At 39.9% G+C, this 20,859-nt stretch overlaps 1 protein-coding gene across 2 annotated transcripts; it reads right to left on the bottom strand.

The window, feature by feature from the left end:
* Positions 1-5,112: 5,112 nt before the first annotated feature.
* gad1a (glutamate decarboxylase 1a) lies at positions 5,113-18,626 on the bottom strand. 2 transcript variants are annotated; one of them, XM_041844347.2, is made up of 17 exons: positions 18,205-18,626; positions 16,707-16,787; positions 14,978-15,040; positions 12,574-12,714; positions 11,459-11,701; positions 11,202-11,292; positions 8,729-8,841; positions 8,451-8,566; positions 8,081-8,160; positions 7,940-7,994; positions 7,314-7,430; positions 7,091-7,155; positions 6,912-6,990; positions 6,579-6,728; positions 6,300-6,407; positions 5,844-5,933; positions 5,113-5,732 (listed from the first exon to the last, which is right to left on the bottom strand). In XM_041844347.2, exons 2-17 carry the CDS (start codon positions 16,780-16,782, stop codon positions 5,559-5,561), a joined length of 1,761 nt encoding a protein of 586 aa, XP_041700281.2. In that variant the 5' UTR covers positions 16,783-16,787; positions 18,205-18,626; the 3' UTR covers positions 5,113-5,558. The 2 variants fall into 2 exon arrangements, with proteins under 2 accessions (XP_041700281.2, XP_041700282.2); XM_041844348.2 differs by lacking the exon at positions 18,205-18,626 and adding an exon at positions 17,275-17,361.
* Between the last annotated feature and the right edge of the window lie 2,233 nt (positions 18,627-20,859).

The raw sequence follows: 20,859 nt of genomic DNA, 5'->3' as shown, positions 1-20,859 counted from the left end.
CTGAGGTAAATCATCTCCAAATTTCTCTCACATCATTGCTGTTCCCCATGGCTGACCCGAGATCCATAAAGTCTGTCACCAAAAGGCTTTTTATTATTCAGCCACCAAAAACAGGACCCCAGAGGTAGCTATGGGAATATTACTGCACACAGTATGGGATTAAAAACAGCAAACCATTTCACTCATCAACCAGACTCATAGCCACAGATATATTTATATAGTGCGATGCATTTATTTGTATTTATTTTTTCACCTTTATTTAACCAGGTAAGCCAGTTGAGAACAAGTTCTCATTTACAACTTTGACCTGGCCAAGATAAAGCAAAGCAGTGCAGTAAAAACAACAACAACACAGAGTTACATATGGAATAAACAAAACGTACAGTCAATAACACAATAGAAAATCTATATACAGTGTGTGCAAATGTAGTAAGTTATGGAGGTAAGGCAATAAATAGGCCATAGTGCAAAATAATTACAATTATAATTTAGTATTAACACTGGAGTGATACAGTGAGGGAAAAAAGTATTTGATCCCCTGCTGATTTTGTATGTTTGCCCACTGACAAAGAAATGATCAGTCTATAATTTTAATGGTAGGTTTATTTGAACAGTGAGAGACAGAAGAACCACAAAAAAATCCAGAAAGACGCATGTCAAAAATGTTATAAATTGATTTGCATTTTAATGAGGGAAATAAGTATTTGACCCCCTCTCAATCAGAAAGATTTCTGGCTCCCAGGTGTCTTTTATACAGGTAACGAGCTGAGATTAGGAGCACACTCTTAAAGGGAGTGCTCCTAATCTCAGCTTGTTACCTGTATAAAATACACCTGTCCACAGAAGCAATCAATCAATCAGATTCCAATCTCTCCACCATGGCCAAGACCAAAGAGCTCTCCAAGGATGTCAGGGACAAGATTGTAGACCTACACAAGGCTGGAATGGGCTACAAGACCATCGCCAAGCAGCTTGGTGAGAAGGTGACAACAGTTGGTGTGATTATTCGCAAATGGAAGAAACACAAAAGAACTGTCAATCTCCCTCGGCCTGGGGCTCCATGCAAGATCTCACCTCGTGGAGTTGCAATGTACTTGAGAACGGTGAGGAATCAGCCCAGAACTACACGGGAGGATCTTGTCAATGATCTCAAGGCAGCTGGGACCATAGTCACCAAGAAAACAATTGGTAACACACTACGCCGTGAAGGACTGAAATCCTGCAGCGCCCGCAAGGTCCCCCTGCTCAAGAAAGCACATATACATGCCCGTCTGAAGTTTACCAATGAACATCTGAATGATTCAGAGGAGAACTGGGTGAAAGTGTTGTGGTCAGATGAGACCAAAATGGAGCTCTTTGGCATCAACTCAACTCGCCGTGTTTGGAGGAGGAGGAATGCTGCCTATTACCCCAAGAACACCATCCCCACCGTCAAACATGGAGGTGGAAACATTATGCTTTGGGGGTGTTTTTCTGCTAAGGGGACAGGACAACTTCACCGCATCAAAGGGACGATGGACGGGGCCATGTACTGTCAAATCTTGGGTGAGAACCTCCTTCCCTCAGCCAGGGCATTGAAAATGGGTCGTGGATGGGTATTCCAGCATGACAATGACCCAAAACACACGGCCAAGGCAACAAAGGAGTGGCTCAAGAAGAAGCACATTAAGGTCCTGGAGTGGCCTAGCCAGTCTCCAGACCTTAATCCCATAGAAAATCTGTGGAGGGAGCTGAAGTTTCGTGTTGCCAAACGTCAGCCTCGAAACCTTAATGACTTGGAGAAGATCTGCAAAGAGGAGTGGGACAAAATCCCTCCTGAGATGTGTGCAAACCTGGTGGCCAACTACAACAAACGTCTGACCTCTGTGATTGCCAACAAGGGTTTTGCCACCAAGTATTAAGTCACGTTTTGCAGAGGGGTCAAATACTTATTTCCCTCATTAAAATGCAAATCAATTTATAACATTTTTGGCATGCGTTTTTCTGGATTTTTTTGTTGTTATTCTGTCTCTCACTGTTCAAATAAACCTACCATTAAAATTATAGACGGATCATTTCTTTGTCAGTGGGCAAACGTACAAAATCAGCAGGGGATCAAATACTTTTTTCCCTCACTGTAGATGTGCAGAAGATGATGTACAAATAGAGATACTGGGGTGCAAATGAGCAAAATAAATAACAATGTAAATAACAATATGGGGATGAGGTAGTTGGGTGGGCTAATTACAGATGAGCTGTGTACAGGTGCAGTGATCGGTAAGCTCCTCTGACAACTGATGCTTAAAGATAGTGAGGGAGATAAGTGTCTCCAGCTTCAGAGATTTTTGCAGTTTGTTCCAGTCATTTGCAGCAGAGAACTGGAAGGCATGGTGACCAAAGGAGGTTTTGGCTTTGGGGATGACCAGTGAGATTGCAGATGATCATTGGACATCATTAACAATAACTGCAAGAAATGCTCCAAAAATGTTTTAAAGCGGAGATTTTTATTAGTGCTGTAAATAATACAGTAATGCTCTGCACATAGTATGAGGTTAAAGTGCCTACCTTGATAGGGGACATCCATCCCACTCACTGAGGAATGTATTCAATCAATCTTATCACAGAAACAAAATCATCATCATGACGGTACATTTGTTTTGTTTAAGTCAACATCTCAATGACAAACAATTGGTCTCTTACAACATGTCGATTCTCACGGGATAATATTGTGCACACATGGATCATATAAAGACCAAAAAATCCATGATTTAGCTTATAGATTTGAAAGATTATATATTTAATTAAATGGCCCCCTTCATTAAGTGAAATACTTAAAAACAGTCAATGCTCTAAAATGCATCACTGTTAAAATACAAACAATCCTTTGTCCCTAGAGTAAAAATTTTCCCCAGATGGTTTAGCATTATGCTTCTCACTAAATAAGGGCTCTATTGATTCCGTATCGTGGAAGTTCAGCATTACAGCGTGATTTAAATTTAAAGGCAATGTTCCCGCGTTATAGCGGAGACTGCATTCACGGTAAACGCTGCATATGTCGGCTCAATGGGAAATTACCTTTCAATTTCTATCGCACAATCTGTAACGCTTCAGCGATACAGATTGAATAAAGCCCTAAAGCACCAGCAAATTCACTACCAGAGCTCAGCTTCCCTCCCACAGCTAGTCATGTGACGCTATAACATTCAGTCAATGTGATTCACAATGACATATCCCAGTTACACAACATAGATTGCACTAAGGTTAAGGGTGGTGACTGAGTTACATATTCTTATATAAATATCTTAATCCATCTATTGGTTATATTAAGGGATGTATTTATATATATATTTATAAGTATACCGTTCTTTGGTTCACAAATACACTAAAATACCTTTAATATGCTTATTCAAAACACAGTAGCGTTATAAATACATGTAAGGGCACATTACAAATGGAATAGATAACAATTTCAGACATATACTTTCTTGATATAAATAAAGTGATTAATCTATTAAATTCTTATATTTAGTGGTTTTTATCATTATTGGAACATGTGTTACTGAAAAACTAGGACATATATATTTGCCACAAAAGCAATGTAACAATACTCTACACAATCTACACAAAATTCATTAGCTCTAAAAACGCAGCAATAGAATACAGTACATGTTACAATGACTGTTACATATTCCCTCTACTTAATATGAAAGGGGAAAACCAGCTAAGATACAATGTGGTGTTGCATACGGTGCACCTGGCTTAATAATTACATGGACAACACACAGCACCAAAATTCAGTACATTATAATATCTATATACAGTACCAGTCAAAAGTTTGGACACACCTACTCATTCCAGGGGTTTGCTTTATTTTTACTATTTTCTACATCGTAGAATAGTGAGGACATCAAAACTATGAAATAACACATATGGAATCATGTAGTAACCAAAAAAGTGTTAAAACAAATCAAAATATATTTTATATTTGAGATTCTTCAAATAGCCACCCTTTGCCTTGATGACAGCTTTGCACACTCTTGGCATTCTCTCAACCAGCTTCACGAGGTAGTCACCTGGAATGCATTTCAATTAACAGGTGTGCCTTGTTAAAAGTTAATTTGTGGAATTTCTTCCCTTCTTAATGCATTTGAGCCAATCAGTTGTGTTGGTACAAGGTAGGGGTGGTATACAGAAGATAGCCCTATTTGGTAAAAGACCAAGTCTATATTATGGCAAGAACAGCTCAAATAAGCAAAGAGAAACGACAGTCCATCATTACTTTAAGACATGGTCAGTCAATTCGGAACATTTCAATAACTTTTAAAGTTTCTTCAAGTGCAGTCGCAAAAACCATCAAGCGCTATGATGAAACTGGCTCTCATGAGGACTGCCACAGGAAAGGAAGACCCAGAGTTACCGCTGCTGCAGAGGATAAGTTCTTAGAGTTACCAGCCTCAGAAATTGCAGCCCAAATAAATGCTTCACAGAGTTCAAGTAACAGACACATCTCAACATCAACTGTTCAGAGGAGACTGCGTGAATCAGGCCTTTGTGGTCGAATTGCTGTAAAGAAACCACTACTAAAGGACACCAATAAGAATAAGAGACTTGCTTGGGCCAAGAAACACCAGAAATGGACATTAGACCGGTGGAAATCTGTCCTTTGGTCTGATGAGTCCAAATTTGAGATTTTTGGTTCCAACCGCCATGTCTTTGTGAGACGCAGAGTAGGTGAACGGATGATCTCCGCATGTGTGATTCCCACCATGAAGCATGGAGGAGGAGGTGTGATGGTGCTTTGCTGGTGACACTGTTGGTGATTTATTTAGAATTCAAGGCACACTTAACCAGCATGGCTACCACAGTATTCTGCAGCTATACGCCAACAAGTGCTCAGCATATGTGGGAACTCCTTCAAGACTGTTGGAAAAGCATTCCAGGTGAAGCTGGTTGAGGGAATGCCAAGAGTGTGCAAAGCTGTCATCAAGGGAAAGTGTGGCTACTTTGAAGAATCTCAAATATAAAATATATTTTGATTTGTTGAAAATGTCTGGATACTACATGATTCCATATGTGTTATTTCATAGTTTTGATGTCTTCACTATTATTCTACAATGTAGAAAATAGTAAAAATAAAGAAAAACCCTTGAATGAGTAGGTGTGTCCAAACTTTTGACTGGTACTGTATATATTACAATACTGTATATGTCTATGCCATGAGGTCCCTTGCATTGTCCTCTGTCTCTACTGAAAAGGTCTCTCAAGGTCACTCAGTATGTGAATATGTATTCTCTTACATAGGCTATATTGTACAATAGTTAAATCTAACAATGGCATAGTCACTGCTAAAAGACAGAACAGACAGGAAACATATGAGACGCATCACTTGCTTAATATTCTGAAGGTTACCTGTGGTCTAAAAAGACCTACAAGCAGCTGAAGTTTCAAAGTCCTACATGATTGGTCAAGAGACAACAGGAATATGAAGCTCAGTGTAGCTCAGGGTCTTTTTAGAGCTGGACATGACAAAGCTGAGAACGAAAGATCAAAGGGCAACATCTTCCTAATGGGTGTGGCCATTACAAGTCCTGCCCCAGTCTCTCAATCTCATCGGTCAAGAAGTCGATATCTGACCTGGTGGCGGCAGGATTGGAGATGACCATGCGGAAGAAGTTGACCTTGTCTCCCTGAGGCTGGTAGCCCACCATGGTAGTTCCAGATTCCATCATCATCGCCTTGATCTTAGGGGCCACCTGGTTTAGACAAGGACAATTCAGAGAAATGTACAGTAGGTCAGTGCTGTCTCATCTGATTACAGAATATAGTCTTCATGGGCCGAAGCTGACAAGTCCTTTACTCCTTACCTTATGCAACCTCTCCCTCTTCTCCTGACCATCGGGCATGTCACGAATGCCTGGCGGAAGGTACCAGAAGCAGACATTCGTGTGCTGGGGCTGTGGAAAGAAAACAGCAACATTGTTCGTCAGTGTCTTTACTCAATGGAGGGTCTAAAGAAGAAGTAGCCAACCTCACTAAGAGGCCAAATTGAGATTTGAGGCTCTGCAAGGCAAGTTCATCAATCCACAACGAGTTCAACTGGGGATTCTAAAGCATAGCACCACCTCTACAGGCAGACAGGGAGGAGAGTTGGCCTGCCTCACTACATTGTGTTGCTCAGAACACTATTGGGCATCTCAGTTAATGAGTTCATATTAATCAGATATGTCATTCCTCTGACGCTTTATTAGGGTAATCCATTAGAAGATATTACTGTCTTTGTAAACAGAACCAAGTAGAAAATGAAGGGAGAAAAATCTCACCTCTCCATCGAACACCATCTGATAGCCCTCGCGGTCCTTGATTTTAGTGTAGAGATAATGCGAGAGGTCCAAGCACTTGTCGATGTGCTGTTCAAACCCTATTGTTCCCTGTTGGAGCGGAAAAATACAGAACATAGAAAGATAATTCAAATCAAGCGCTACTCTTTTTCTGTTCCATGAGCCAAGATCAGCATCCAAGATCAATCCCTGTTACATGCTAAAGCTTTAAAGCCTGATTAAGTATTGCAATAAAAGCTTGGAGAGATATGTGCACATTACCTTTGCTTTCCACATTAGCCAGAATTTAAAGATATCTACATGTCGTCCACACTGGATGGCCTTGTCCCCTGTGTCGTATGATACATCGTACTGTTTGTCTGGTTGGAAGAGGTAGCCAGCACACATGGAGTTGCAGCCTGATAAAACTCCCTGTAAAGATCAATGGTGTGGTTAAAGGACAATGGCGAAATGCAGAGACTTAAAGTTCAATGGTGCCTTCAAACTGGTCGATATTCATAACAATAGTAGCCAACTCTCTGTGACTTGTGACTTAAGTGTGTTTCATGGCATTCACACCATAAGTGATAACCCATCTGTCAGTAGTGCTCTTACCCTCTCTCTGACCAGAATGGCAGAGCACTGCAGTGGCACACCCATCATCTTGTGAGGGTTCCAGGTGACTGAGTTGGCCCTGCAAACATGGAACACAGACTGTAAGACAGGCCACAGTCCCCGTCAATGAGTGTGTGTGATTGGTTTAATAAGGGTCTCTTCCCAGGACTGCAGCTTACCTCTCTACACCACTCAACTTGTGCCTGTGCTTCCTGGACATCAGTAGCCCTCCTCCCCATGCACCCTGAACAAAGACAACAGTTTGTTTTGAGGATTAGACATGAAAGTGGCTTATATGTTCAAATGAAAGCTCAGCCGACCATGAAAATGTGTTGCAATCAACCCTGAAATTACCTATATTATCATAACCTTCCTGTATTCATAGTAGGAAGATGCACTTACATCCACATGTAGCCACATGTTGTATTTCTCGCAGATGTCTGCAATCTCGTGGATGGGATCGAACGCTCCATACACTGTGGAACCAGCTGTAGCATTCACGAACATTGGGACACAACCCTGCAAGCATACACCATCAGAATGAATATGGAGTCTTGTATTATTGGAGTGAATTGAAATAGTTGCATTCCTCATTTTCTGTAATCTTTGACATAATATAAATTGGTTAGAGCAGATTTCAACGACATTGGATTATTTCTCTTGGCAAGCCTTTGTCACAGCAGAATTGCATGCCCATTACAGACAGCCTGCTATCACCTCTCTCCTGTAACTGAACTAGCTTCAGGAGACTGTGCTTTGGAACTAGTGGCAGTGGATAAGATAATACTTGAGGAGGCATAAGCACTAACCCTAAAATGAAAGTAGACATGTTTTTATTTTGTAAACAAGTAAGATTACTTGATGTCCAGAGTATTCAGTTGACTGGATTCATATTAGGCAGCTGTTCTCATTAGAATTCAGTTTCAGTGCATCGCATCATTGTGCAGAAACAAACGGAGGGTATTTAATGTCTTCAGGGGGTACGAATCCGCAATTTGAAGTTGATTGGCTGACGGTTTGAAACTCACCCTCGCCTTGGCATCGATGACCTTAGCTTCCAAATCAGCAGGAATGACTCTCCCTCTACAGAAGCAAACAGACATGTCAAAGTGGATGTTCTCACGGGGTTGTTTCATACAGTGCAGTGTATTGGACATGGCTCCACAAACCTCTCATCTGTGCTCAACAGGATCAGGTTTTCTGTTCCAAAGCCCAGAGCAGCACTGGCTTTCTTTATAGAGTAGTGGCTCTGCCAAAACACATGAGCATGGCATTAGACTACTAACCTATCAGCTGAGCTCTGACATACAGTCAGCTGATGTACTGTCCAATGGTTGTATCAGTTTCAATGAGGGTCATTTTTTTTGCTTTGAATCAGGCATGCCACAAACCCTTTATACAGAATAGACAGGGTGAACCAAGCAGTGACAATAAATAACAATAATACTTTGTTTTGGTAATACAATACTGTTTCTGAGACTGGAGACATGTTCTGTTGTGAAAATGAATGTTCTGCTCAGATGTTAGGATAAGATTTACATGCTCTGAGGTGAAGAGCACCAGTCTGGGGGCAGCAGTCATGCCTTTGGTCTTGACTTCAGGGAAGAACTTGTAGCGTGCGATCATCACACTGTACATGTTGGATATCGCTCCACCTGCACAGATGTTGCATACAATCTTTCACTAAACTGCATTCTATTATCATCTGAAGGCTTGTGTAAGGAATATTCATCTGTAACGGTAGGTTTATTCCCATCTCAGATTCTCAAGGCATGGCTGAATTCATAACCGTTCATCAGAATTGGCTTCGCACTCACCTGGTGAGAATATCCCATCGCCCTCTCCATTTGGCCAGCCAATGATCTCCCTCATCTTCTTCAGCGTCAGCTGTTCCATGAGCACGAAGACTGGGGCGATCTCATAGGTGAACCTGAAATACAGAGCACCTGTCTCCAGTTACCCACTACCAATAGAAATCCATTCTATCGTTGGTCTTGAACTCTCATATTGTTATTTGTTTCTCATATCTACATTGTCTATATTGACGTAAACAGAGTCAATGAAGGCAGGTGGCAAAATCCCAGGATAATGCATCACCATGCATCACCATTGACTCTTTTTTCTTATTTTTTGTGCAAAATATTTAAATTTAAATTGTGTTACATATGTTTCTTATTGTGTATATTAAGCAATGCCACATTGAAGTCAGAGAAAAGCATGGAACACGCATACTACTTTTAACACCTTCACAATTCAACGATAGCGCTGTCACATTGTATTAGGGATACCATTTGTTGCAGTGGAAAGAGAAAGAACATGAATGTCACATAGTCTGAAGTCCATTAAGAATATGCCACCAAGAGGGAGTGCTTGTCTCTGAGTTAGCAAGAAGAAGAGGCTAGAAACGTGATGTAACACAATGAGAGCGTCATTGCCTTTGTGTCTGAGGTTTGCCTGGAGGCCAGCTTCCACTGAGCTTGTTTTGAATGTGTTTTTAATACAAACAGTATATTACCCTCATGGCCCGTCACTGAGAGAGTAATGATGGAAGAATGGTCATTTCTCCTTTAGAATAGGAATGATATCATTACAATCATGTTTATTCAATGAAATCACAATTACAAAATAAAGGATTGTTTCCATATCATTAGAAGCTTCCTCCAGGGTAGTGCAATATCTATGTAGAATTAAATGGATCCCCAACTAACTCATCCATCTTCACTATGTCCTGCCCAATGCTCTTCTCATTACACTGCCTGTCTATTCATGCAATGAGTCAATGCATTAGTGGGGCAATGCAGTGTATCACACTGTGCCATACACACAGCACATATTTGTTTTTAGTTCTCTTGCTGGCTCATCATCTCCAGTAAAAATGTTCAAAAGAGTCAGGAGCTATTTGGAGTTATGTCCCAAATGATTTTTCGCTCACTCACTTATGTAGAGTAATCCTGATGATAGCCCTGGGACATGATTGTCAACCTATTAGTGGCAATCAATACGTGTCAGGGGTAATTAATGATGATGGAGTAATTAGCTAAGGCAAATAACAAATATGTATGCAGTCAGAGCCCACCCTCTGATTCAACTCATCTCCAGTAGTGTTGACGTGTAGCATATGCAGGGGTAATACTCTGCCCAGTAGATCTTCAGCACTACATTTATCCCATGAGCTGGACCAACTAAACACTCTTCAAAACACTGGGGGCAAAGAGGGATAAATCCTTTGAGGATTACAATACATAGAAGGTCGAATCAGCCAGGCCATGTGTTGAACCTTTAATTAAGTCAGGCACCAGGCAAAATAAATAATTGATTCCCTGACATGAAGAGGACCAGCCTTGGTGGTGAGCTCATATTTCTGTGCTGTGTTTAGAGACAAAAATGGCAATTGACCATGACCACACAGATCACTCTGGCTATTACCACTCAGAAATGCAATGTTTCATCAATGCATACAACACAAGTGTATTTTTTTGTTATGATGATTTTACAATGCCCTGACGGGTTCCCAGGCTGACATCATAGACAAGATCAGCATGTTACAGCAGCCGATACACTCTGACCAGTGCCTTAACTGACTTGGCAGCCTCAGCTGGTAATCTGTGTGTACTGGTCAACAATAGTCCATGGCCAACGAAGCATCAACTTTTCTCTTGGACAAGTCCCTGGACACCTGGTGTATCACCATGCTGTCTCTTCCAGATTGCCTTTCCCATGGAAAAAGCAATATTGAATCACAGTCTATTGTTCACATTTGTGCAGAAGATCTCAGGGACGTATCTCATTCTGTTGTGGAACCATTATCTCTGATGTAAAGAGCGTTCCATAAAACAACCACCCCATATAACTTTGAATGCTAATCAATATGTAATTTAGTTTGCCTGCAGGGCTATATTATCTGACTACAGCCACAGTGTTGGTCAACAACAATAATAAAGCAAACAGATAGCGAACTCACAACTCTAATATTTTACTTGCATAAAAGAGCATCCTCAGGATCCTTCATTTAGAAGCTTATCAAGGGCCCCAATTATGTCACTTCCACTGATCTTCATCTTCAACCAAAATCTTCTGAGGCCATTTGAAATGGTAGGAATTGTAATTTTCCTGTTATGCAACTCTTACTTTGATCATTGGTTTAGGCACATTGTTTACAAAATTGACAGGACTACTTTACTACTATACACATATTTACAAAATGTAAAGTTCCTGTGACTTTCAATCATAAACATATATACATGTATCATAACAAATGTATAATAACTGGGGGCGATAAAGACCACTCACATGTTAGTGTTTGCAGTGGAGGTGAGCCATTCTCCTGACAACCCAATGATGTCTAAGCCAGTAGATAGCTGATTGAAAAACCTAGGGTGACCTGGGAGGGAGACAACACCATTTGTCTTTAATACATTTCTCATGAAAGCTTCATCATTCAACTATGGGCTTATCTGTAATCATTAAACCACATTGTAGACAATGAGAGATATTGATTGTGCTGGGGGATTAGCTATGCATTATGCCTCTGTCTCCTCTGTCCTCACCTGTTCTCACTCCATATTTCAGGGTATCCCTACAGTCCACCAGGATCTGCTCCAGGGACTCGGGCTCGTCGGATAGCTCCAGGTTGAAGCCCTCCATGCCCTCCAGCAGCTGGTGGGGGTGGTGAAAGTCCAGGACTTTGGTGGATCTGTCAAAGGTCTTCCGGACGTAGTTTGTGAGAATATCCACCACCTCCAGCAAAAACTGCATAGTTGGCTCCTCTCCATTTTTGGCTGGTAATAAATCTAGGGTGAGAAATTGAAGCATGTCAACAATATTAGTGTTTTTCTCATTTTTTTCAAAAATAAATCAATAACTTTTGTTTGCATCCTTCATCACTTGAGGATGTTTTTAAGAGCTTACTTTCACAATCTTCTGTAGAATTTGTCATGACTTCATTCTACTTCCCATCTTGTAAACTATTTATTTGGTTTTCCTCTCTAAAGCTGGTTAAATTATATCAATGGCCCCTTGTAGCTCAGTTGGTAGAGCATGGTGCTTGCAACGCCAGGGTTGTGGGTTCGTTTCCCACGGGGGGCCAGTATGAAAAAATGTATGCACTCACTAACTGTAAGTCGCTCTGGATAAGAGCGTCTGCTAAAATAACAACACAAATTGTTTTATTTGAAAGTCATTTTCAGCAACAATGAATTACCCTTTTTGGTATTTCTCCAGTGAGTGTCCCTGAGTAGCCTATGCTATTCTACAGCTATTACAACTTGACCTAGCAGGTTATTATGGTAAAACAAATGGTGAATATACATTTTAAATAGGCATAGCAATCAATTCAACTGAAATTACTAACAACCTAACGATTTGGGGTTTTATTATTTTTCACAAAAGGTTAAAAATACCTTGAACATTTTATCATCAAACATTACTAAATGGAAAGAAATAACAGAGATTTAGACCAATTATAAAGATTTGGTCAATCAGTATTTTCAAATCAGATCAAATCAGGCTAATCTTCGCATCAGTAACAACATTTAAGATTTTAAATTGACTCATGTTCCATTTATTGTAAAACAACTGAACAAAACGAACATTAACAAGTTCCCTACATCATTTTGATTGATAGGCCTACATTTCTCATAATGAAAATAATCCGGACACTTACCTCTAGCAAATAGATTGGAAAAGTCTGTTTCGGTGCGTCTGAAACGGGAATCCCTGTCGCTGTTATCCAGCAGGTCCTTAGACGATCTTTCCTTGAAGGAACTAATCTTCTCCTCGAGGTTGTTGTTCTTCTGCAAAAATCCTAAATTGTTGCCAGGGGCAGAGGATTGAAATGAGTGATTACTATCATCACTCCCAATCCCAAACATTTTGATGACACCCTTTTTACACAAAACACATGCCTAAACTCTCACTGATTGAGCTGACAATGATGTGGTGTAGGCTAGTTTTTAGGTAATTCCCATCCTGTCCAGGGAAGCCTTTTTATGGGAGGAAGAGTCAGTGGGAGGTTGAGCCCAGTGACAGCAGCACCAAAAGCCAGTCAAGCAAAAACAAATAGCCGTCATTTTGTGTAGCTGTAAATTCGTATTAATTCCCTCCGACAGATTCCACTTCAGTAAGCAGGGAAGAGCGCACAATGAAGTCAACCGATGTCATTAAAGCCTGAAGGTAGACCTAATAGTGGGACTGGGCTGTGATGATATATGGGACATTTTATAACCTATCTGCTCATAGGCCTGTGGAGAACCCCACATTAACTCAAATCTTATTTTACCTATACCGATTTCTCACCCCAAAAACGATTTTTTTTTTTTTTACCTAAATTGATTTCTAGATTGGCCCTTATAAAAAGAACACCTATTCCAAATATCCTGCTAAGATTATTAGTAATACAAATTCCTACAATGTGATCTTATTTATGATCTTATTTTACAATCAATAACGCAATTTTTCAGTTAAACTAGCTAGGCCTACAAGAAACTCAATGATATACCATCGCCCACACCCTTTGGAGTAATAAATAAAACTACATAAAAGTATATAAAAAGATGATAGTTGAAAGTATTTTTACTGTTAATTCATTTTATTTCGTTTTTAATATAGACTAATTTAATTTAATTGTATTATTTCACTTTCAGAAAGGATATGTTAGATTATAGCCTGAATACGCATGCTCCTGTCTCATGTGAAGTGATATAAAACCAATATAAAACCAACATTTCACTAGGTCAAGCAAGAGGGATAGCTTATGATGTTGTTTTTGGACCAATATCATTGCACTTAATAAACAGAGATGAAAAGTGGAAAACGGGCCTATAGGCCTATTACCTGATGGTGAATCAGATAAAACCAAAACGTAAAAATTGCGTAAATATCGCATTAAAACATTAAACTTGATTTATATTTGCATTAGGCCTATACTGTTGGTGCTTGATTGGCCCTGATGGAACAATAACAATAGACTCAACGCTTGGCCATATCAGATAGGGCTAATGCATTTTGCTCCCACTTAATCGGTGCGTATTGTGGAGAAGACTGACAGTAGACCTACTATCTCTGCAAAACAGAACCTTGACGAATTGCGATTTCAATTCCCTGGAGTAGAAAAGATGACTATCATGATGAGAGTAATCTTTTCTCTTCTGATGGACTCGCATCATGATAAGGACCGATACCAATCATTCCACCAAATATAGCTTTAATAATTGACACCCGCTCAGTTATCCAACTATAGGCTACCGATATATTTTGAAAAAAAGACAAAGACAGGTACGTAATAAGATATTAAGATTTGCCTCAGCAAATATAAAGATAGGCTATCTTACTTGTGGATTACTACAATGAATGTAGTAAAATCAACTGTACATGTTCATGTTTCATTCAAAATTACCTAAAAATAATGAAAAGGGGGTTGCGTAATTTAGCCGGCTAATTGTTTATTCCAAGGTCATTAAGTATTGGCAAACATATATATTTTTCCAGGTAGGCCATAGGAGGGCGCAAGAGTACGATTTTATTAAGAATTATATATTTTTTAAAGCAAGGTAAGAAAACACACACATTGAAAACATACCCAAGACTGAAGAGAGCTCATATTCCATTTTGGGACGTGCCAATGTAGACATATAGTTATTTTTGGACCAATAGCTAGTCTCTGCAGTTTTTCAAACTGCTTTTAATATTTATTAAAAAACAGGGTTGTTACTATAAATTCAGTGGTAATAATCAATATTGACATTCTTTCAGCGTGAAAACCCACTCATGCGACAAGAGAAAGCAGAATGGGGCAGAAGGCATTCAAAGAGCAAGTAATCACAGCCGCCCAGGCTGCACAGTCTTTGTGTATTAGCCGAAAACATTATGGCTAATAGCCTATTCCTCGGATATCAGAATGGTCTGCTTGCTCGGCGTTGAGTAACACATAAAATATGCAACATAGCCTACATTATGTAACCTATTATGTTTTTTCTGTTGCATTCTAAAAGACACATAAGAACAAAAGCCTACATGAAGATTTATTATGAAGTCCACGAAAATACATGACATGAAAATAGTTAACTTACCACATATCTTCATTCCCAATTTTCTAGAACATCCATGAGCAACTCCACACCAAGCGTCATAGCCTAAAATAATTTTGGAAAACTATTGAGAAGGCCCTTACATTAGGCCTCAAGTGCATATTATTTCTGCAAAAATACTCCCAAACTCAGTGATGGATGGGAAAATGTTGAAGCATGTTGCATAGAACAATGCATAAGATTATCAATTAACATTTAACTGGTGAGAAGATGCTAAAAAGATCAGACATGCATCACCAGACATTGGCCAGTGACAAAAAGGGCTGAGCATTTCGCCGCTATGAAGGGCTTCCAGGTATTAAATTGGGGAGGTGGGGAGTTGATGTGTGTCTGTGTGTGAGGATGAGGAGGAGGAGGAGGAGGAGGAGGGGGGGAGGGGGGGGGGCAGTTTAGTCTAGGTCTAGGAATTTAAGAATTCTGTTGAAATTGACCATGGAAAAGCGGCCAGTGGAAGGGACAGACAGCTCCACACAGAATCCCAGTTTAACCCCTGCTTAGGATCACAAATCAAATATATCTGGACCAAATCTACGCCAATGTTACACCCATGAAGGCAAATGCAAAGGCAAGCGAAATATCTGAAATAAGACGTTTATAATTCCAAATAATTATGCCAATTATGGGTGGAATAAGCTTGAGGTCCATGTGCATAATTCGGATTTTCGCGTAAATCATGCATTCATGTCAATAGAGATATAGACAAAATTGAAGTTGCACATTCATGGATGTAGTCTAATACTGGCATGACACCAGTCTAATGGCTTTGGCACACCCAAAGCACAGTTTTGCAAGCAAATTCAGCACTGACTGAATCCCTTTTCTGGTGAGAAAAACGGAGGTGCAGTTTTGCTACATTTATAATCTGATCTGACGTAAATTAAAATGTTGTGGTTTAATCGTTTACATTTGCAAATGCATAATTTACATTAGAGTGTTGTCAATATCAAATCAGAGCTTTATGATTGTATGTGAGAAAAATAAGACATTTATGGCGAGCTTTGCATCAAAATATGAATGTCCTTGGACAACTAATTGGGATGTAGCCTAGGCTATAGGTTAGTTATATTTTTCTTCAATAGCTCTTGGATAATAAAAAGTATTGAGGCAGAGTTGTTGGCCGCTTACATCTCTACATCCCCCCTCAGCTGATGGTACAATAAGGTGCTTGAACACATGCCATTAGGGCCAATTTAGTGTGGCTACAATTAACGCCACTTTGCACATAATAAATTACCCTTAAATTCACTCTCACTTTTTATTCAACCACGACGGAAGAAATACACAGAAAAATATAGCCTACTATAGTCTCTTTATGGAAGGCAATAATTATAATAATTATAATAATAACAACAATAGGCTTATAACAGCCTAATAATAATTCAAGAAGGCTGTATATTATTTTGGAAGATTATGCTAAATTCTTTGGGGATTTTTTTATTTATCAATACCCACAGGATGGTACTAGCCTAGCCATTAGTCTTTTCTAATTGCTTTCAGTTCATGTTTTAAGAGGACATCACCTATTTTGACAGCAAGATTCGTCTATCAAGCAGATGCCGGGAGGTCCGCTGCGCATACAATGTTGCGGTGATTTGTTGGGTGGGAGGCGTTTAGAATGGTACAGTTTTTTTCCTCCATGGAAATGATTAATGGCATTGCCCACAAAGTAAATAGCACAAGTGAAATAGCGTTTTATCTGTGATGGACCTACTTGAGCCTGGTGGTCGTAAATTTGTCGAGTTGGGATCCGGTTCGCTGCCAGACGAGGAAGGTGCAGACGCCGCCATCACTCCTAAAATACAGTACAAATGTCCTCACTCCAAAGCTCGCTGTCACTTTCTGCGGAACCTCGCTTATTTTATTCAAGATGAAAAGTCACATTCACTGTAAGGAGAGTAGAAATAATAGCTGTCTCTGAGCCATAAAATATATAGATAATGACATGCCTAACTAGGCTATTTTAAATGTATGAATAGGATATGTTAAGATCGATCCCTCATCCAAACGCTGACAGAAATATCCACAACTACGAATAAGCAAGGAGACAGGACACGACAGACATGTCTACGACATCGTCTGGCAGCCAGAGTAGCCTACAATTCTTCTCAAACATCAATTAACAGGTTGGCTGAGGCTGCAGTGCACATTATTTTTTCCTGAATCCATAGGCTACAGATAAGAAAGTAAAAAAAGGCAAAATAACTTATTGGTTATAAACACAATACATTTCATTAGGCTTTATCAAATCAACATCGACAATGATGCTCATTAATCCTCACCAATACATTCGATAACCTGATCTCTGCTGTCAATGTGGATAATGAGGCATCACTGCAAGTGTATTTCTTTGTTTTCAGAGAGTTTGATATGTATCTGCCTTTTATGAATAGGAAGGTAACCCGGGAAGTTGGGCAACAAATAGTTTAACCCTAAAACATAATGTATTGAAAGTGAAAAAACAGAATTAGCCTTGATAAAAGATAAAAGATAAACTATGCGAGTGGCGCAGCGGTCTAAGGCACTGCATCTCAGTGCTTGAGGCGTCACTACAGACCCCCTGATTCGATTCCAGGCTGTCTCACAACCAGCCGTGATTGGGAGTCCCATAGGGCAGCGCACAATTCGCCCAGCGTCATCCGGGTTTGGCCGGTGTAGGTCGTCATTGTAAATAAGAATGTGTTCTTAACTGACTTGCCTAGTTAAATAAAGGTAAAAAATCAAATAAAAAATAACAGCTAATCTGGTGATTTATCACATAGGCAAGTTAGATGAACTGTCAAACCTCAGATAAATTAAGTATTAATTTGATAAATAATGACAAAAAAATATGTTATGTTTACATAATTGATTGACAAACAGGATAGCGACTCCTCAATTAAGAGGATGATTTGTAAATAATGATTACCCTTATCCAGGTCAATGTCACTTCAAGGGAAAAGCATGTCCATGCAATGAAAAACCCTCCGTCAAAGCTCAAAGAACTGTAGTTTAATGATAACACCATTTTATATCTATCAATAACTTTAATATCGGCAAACAAATAATATGCATAGCCATAATTCTATGTGTCTATCTTACAAAACGTTGATGGAAGATTTTAAAACACCTGTTTGAGCCTCTCATACGTCAATTTATCATAAAGCTTCAATGAACAAAGCACACTTATCCTGCTTTCGTAAAATAATAATCCCTGTTAAAAACCATCTTACCGTGCTGAGGATGGGTACAGGTGACCAAGTAGAGCCCCAAAAAGAAACTATGGGAGGATTATCAAATAAAGTCCTTTGGCAACGCAACGTCTGGTGCGCTTTTGACACTTCAAGAAAAACAGGGTTTTGAATATCAATTGTCTACAAAATCCCATCCACGGTGACCTTTTTAGTGATGTAGCCTACGTTTGATTTGCTGATATTTAGAGCCGCGTGCATTGCCTATTTGTTCGTTACTACGCACGCATGAGTCACACCATTACCTCCGCTGGTGTTGAATATTTCCACCCAATATCGAACAGATCCGCTTTGTCTGCAAATGTACACATAATAGTGGCGCTTTCAGCTATAACGTGACTTTTGGGAAGTGTTTGATAGCCTTTGACGCTATATACCTCGATTTGGAAACTGATTTAGAATCCCGGTCACGAACCTGGACTTGGGAAGTTTGATCCTATGCAAAACATTACGCGGATATTTGGGATGAAGGAGGGGGGAGGAGAGAGGTCCTTGCCTTTTTCTTGTGAAATAGAATCCACAAGGTGGCAGTAAGGAATCATCAATGATTCCTCCCAGAACTCCACACATGAGTGAAGTGGGCCATTCTGCAAATACTTCACGAATCTAATAATAAACCAACACATTAATCAGATTTGCTACATACCAAAGCTATATGGGTGCAATGGAACGGATCAAGAATAGGCCCAGTGCGCAACAATAATATTCGACGGAACAAGCTATTCATAGACTAGGCTATAGACTACAGGTTTAATTCTTCAATCAATTAAAATATAAGGCCATCATCATAAATGATCATCCATATAAATACTTGGCACATGGAATTTGAATCTTCATCTTGCAAAGGCTAATATCTTGCATAATCAATAAGTAAGGTCAAAGTATTCTGTTTGGCTGTAAGGTCAATAAGTAAAGCTATTCAACATTTCTGACTCTGAAGCCTCGTTTATACCTGGTTCTAATATGTGTCCTGTGTCCTGATCTTGGCCACATTCTGATTGTGCTCACATTTTCAGACATGTGTCTACACATCACAGGAGGTTGGTGGCACCTTAATTGGGGAGAATGGGCTCGTGGTAATGGCTGGTGTGGAATGGTATCAAAGACATCAAACACATGGTTTCCAGGTGTTTGATGCCATTCTATTTGCTCCGTTCAGGCCATGAGCTGTCCTCCCCTCAGCAGCCTCCTGTGCTACACATGTTATTAAAATGTGTCTCTTATCTGTTCTGGTCCCTCCCTGTATGCAAGTTATTTGACAGATATTCTTTCAAAATAATATTTATTTTGACAAATATTAATGCCACAAGTCATTGGTGACACCTGTCAATGATTTTAGAGGTCGAAATAATGATGATTTAAATGGTTTCACTGTCTATATCCATTTACACTTGCCTGACTATCTCCAGAGGTTGGCAGGAAGATCAAAATCAGATCACAACGTGTCTTTTGATTGACTACACCTGTCTAAAAATGTGGGCACAATCAGAATGTGCACAATATCAGGATAAAGGATGCATGTTAGAACCAGGTATAAATGGGCGTGTGACTAACGTCATGAAACATAGCTCTTAAAGCCGATTTATGCTTGATCCGAAAATGTGGTCGGAGACTCAATATGGAGGGTGTGAGGCAAATTTTGTAGTGCCATATAGCTCCGCATTGACATGACTGGTTGACGGTAGGTGGGGGCGGGAGGTCCTGTATAAACACAAACTCACTGCCTTGACAACTTCCTTCACAAAAGCTCTGCTCAACAGCTCTGCGCTGCTCCGCGAAGCGCAAGAAGTATGAATGCCCTGACTTCTGCAGAAGCCGAGCACCGTAAATGCTGCATGGCCAATGCAGACGTCAGATTGACCATGCATCGCCTTTTAGCCCACTTGAGCATGTAACCTCAGCGGACCTTGGCTGTGTGTCTATGGAGTTTTCAGCACCTGGACAGCTCCTCCAACGTTTTCCAGTTGACGGACTCTGTCAGACCTGTTATGGTTTCCCAAACTCTATTTGGGCTATTTTACACATCATTGTGATAGGCAACATAATGACAATGTGATCCTGAATATCCCAATGTATCATGTTTGTGATTAATCTGTTTTGATAAATGTATCATAATCTATCAAGTGGCAGTCGTTAAAAATCAGACGTCAGAACTTCATTGACATCCAAAGGAAAGTGAAGGCTGCAGTCCTCTTTATCGCGTTGCATAGATCTTATGAACAGCAGTCTCCAGTAGATGGCGCTTCACTCTACCATTGAAACCAGATAAACCTCGAAACCCAGTGTTGAAACCACTTTGAAACTATTATAACCACGGAGAGATTGCCCACAGAATGCAGAGGGAAACACTATTGTAAACCATTTAAGGGGAATGTGAGCATTAAAAACAAATCTAGGCAGTACCGTTCATAAATGAGCCTCTTATTGATAATGTCCTCACTCATCAAAAGCTAGAGTAGGCCTATCAGAGAAAAGGCTAAATGTTGATAACAAAAATGTATGTTCCATTTCAGTGAAAAAACGGTTGAAGCAGTGGAGAGGTTTGGACATCAGGTTAGAGCCCCCATGGTCATACAGTCAAACGACCATGACATCTTTCATCTGCAAAGCAGGATTGTGCTGGCCTGTGTTGATAGG

Source organism: Coregonus clupeaformis, chromosome 23 (genome assembly GCF_020615455.1).
Source record: "Coregonus clupeaformis isolate EN_2021a chromosome 23, ASM2061545v1, whole genome shotgun sequence".
NCBI lineage: Eukaryota > Metazoa > Chordata > Actinopteri > Salmoniformes > Salmonidae > Coregonus > Coregonus clupeaformis.
This window is presented reverse-complemented; position numbering and strand designations above follow the sequence as displayed.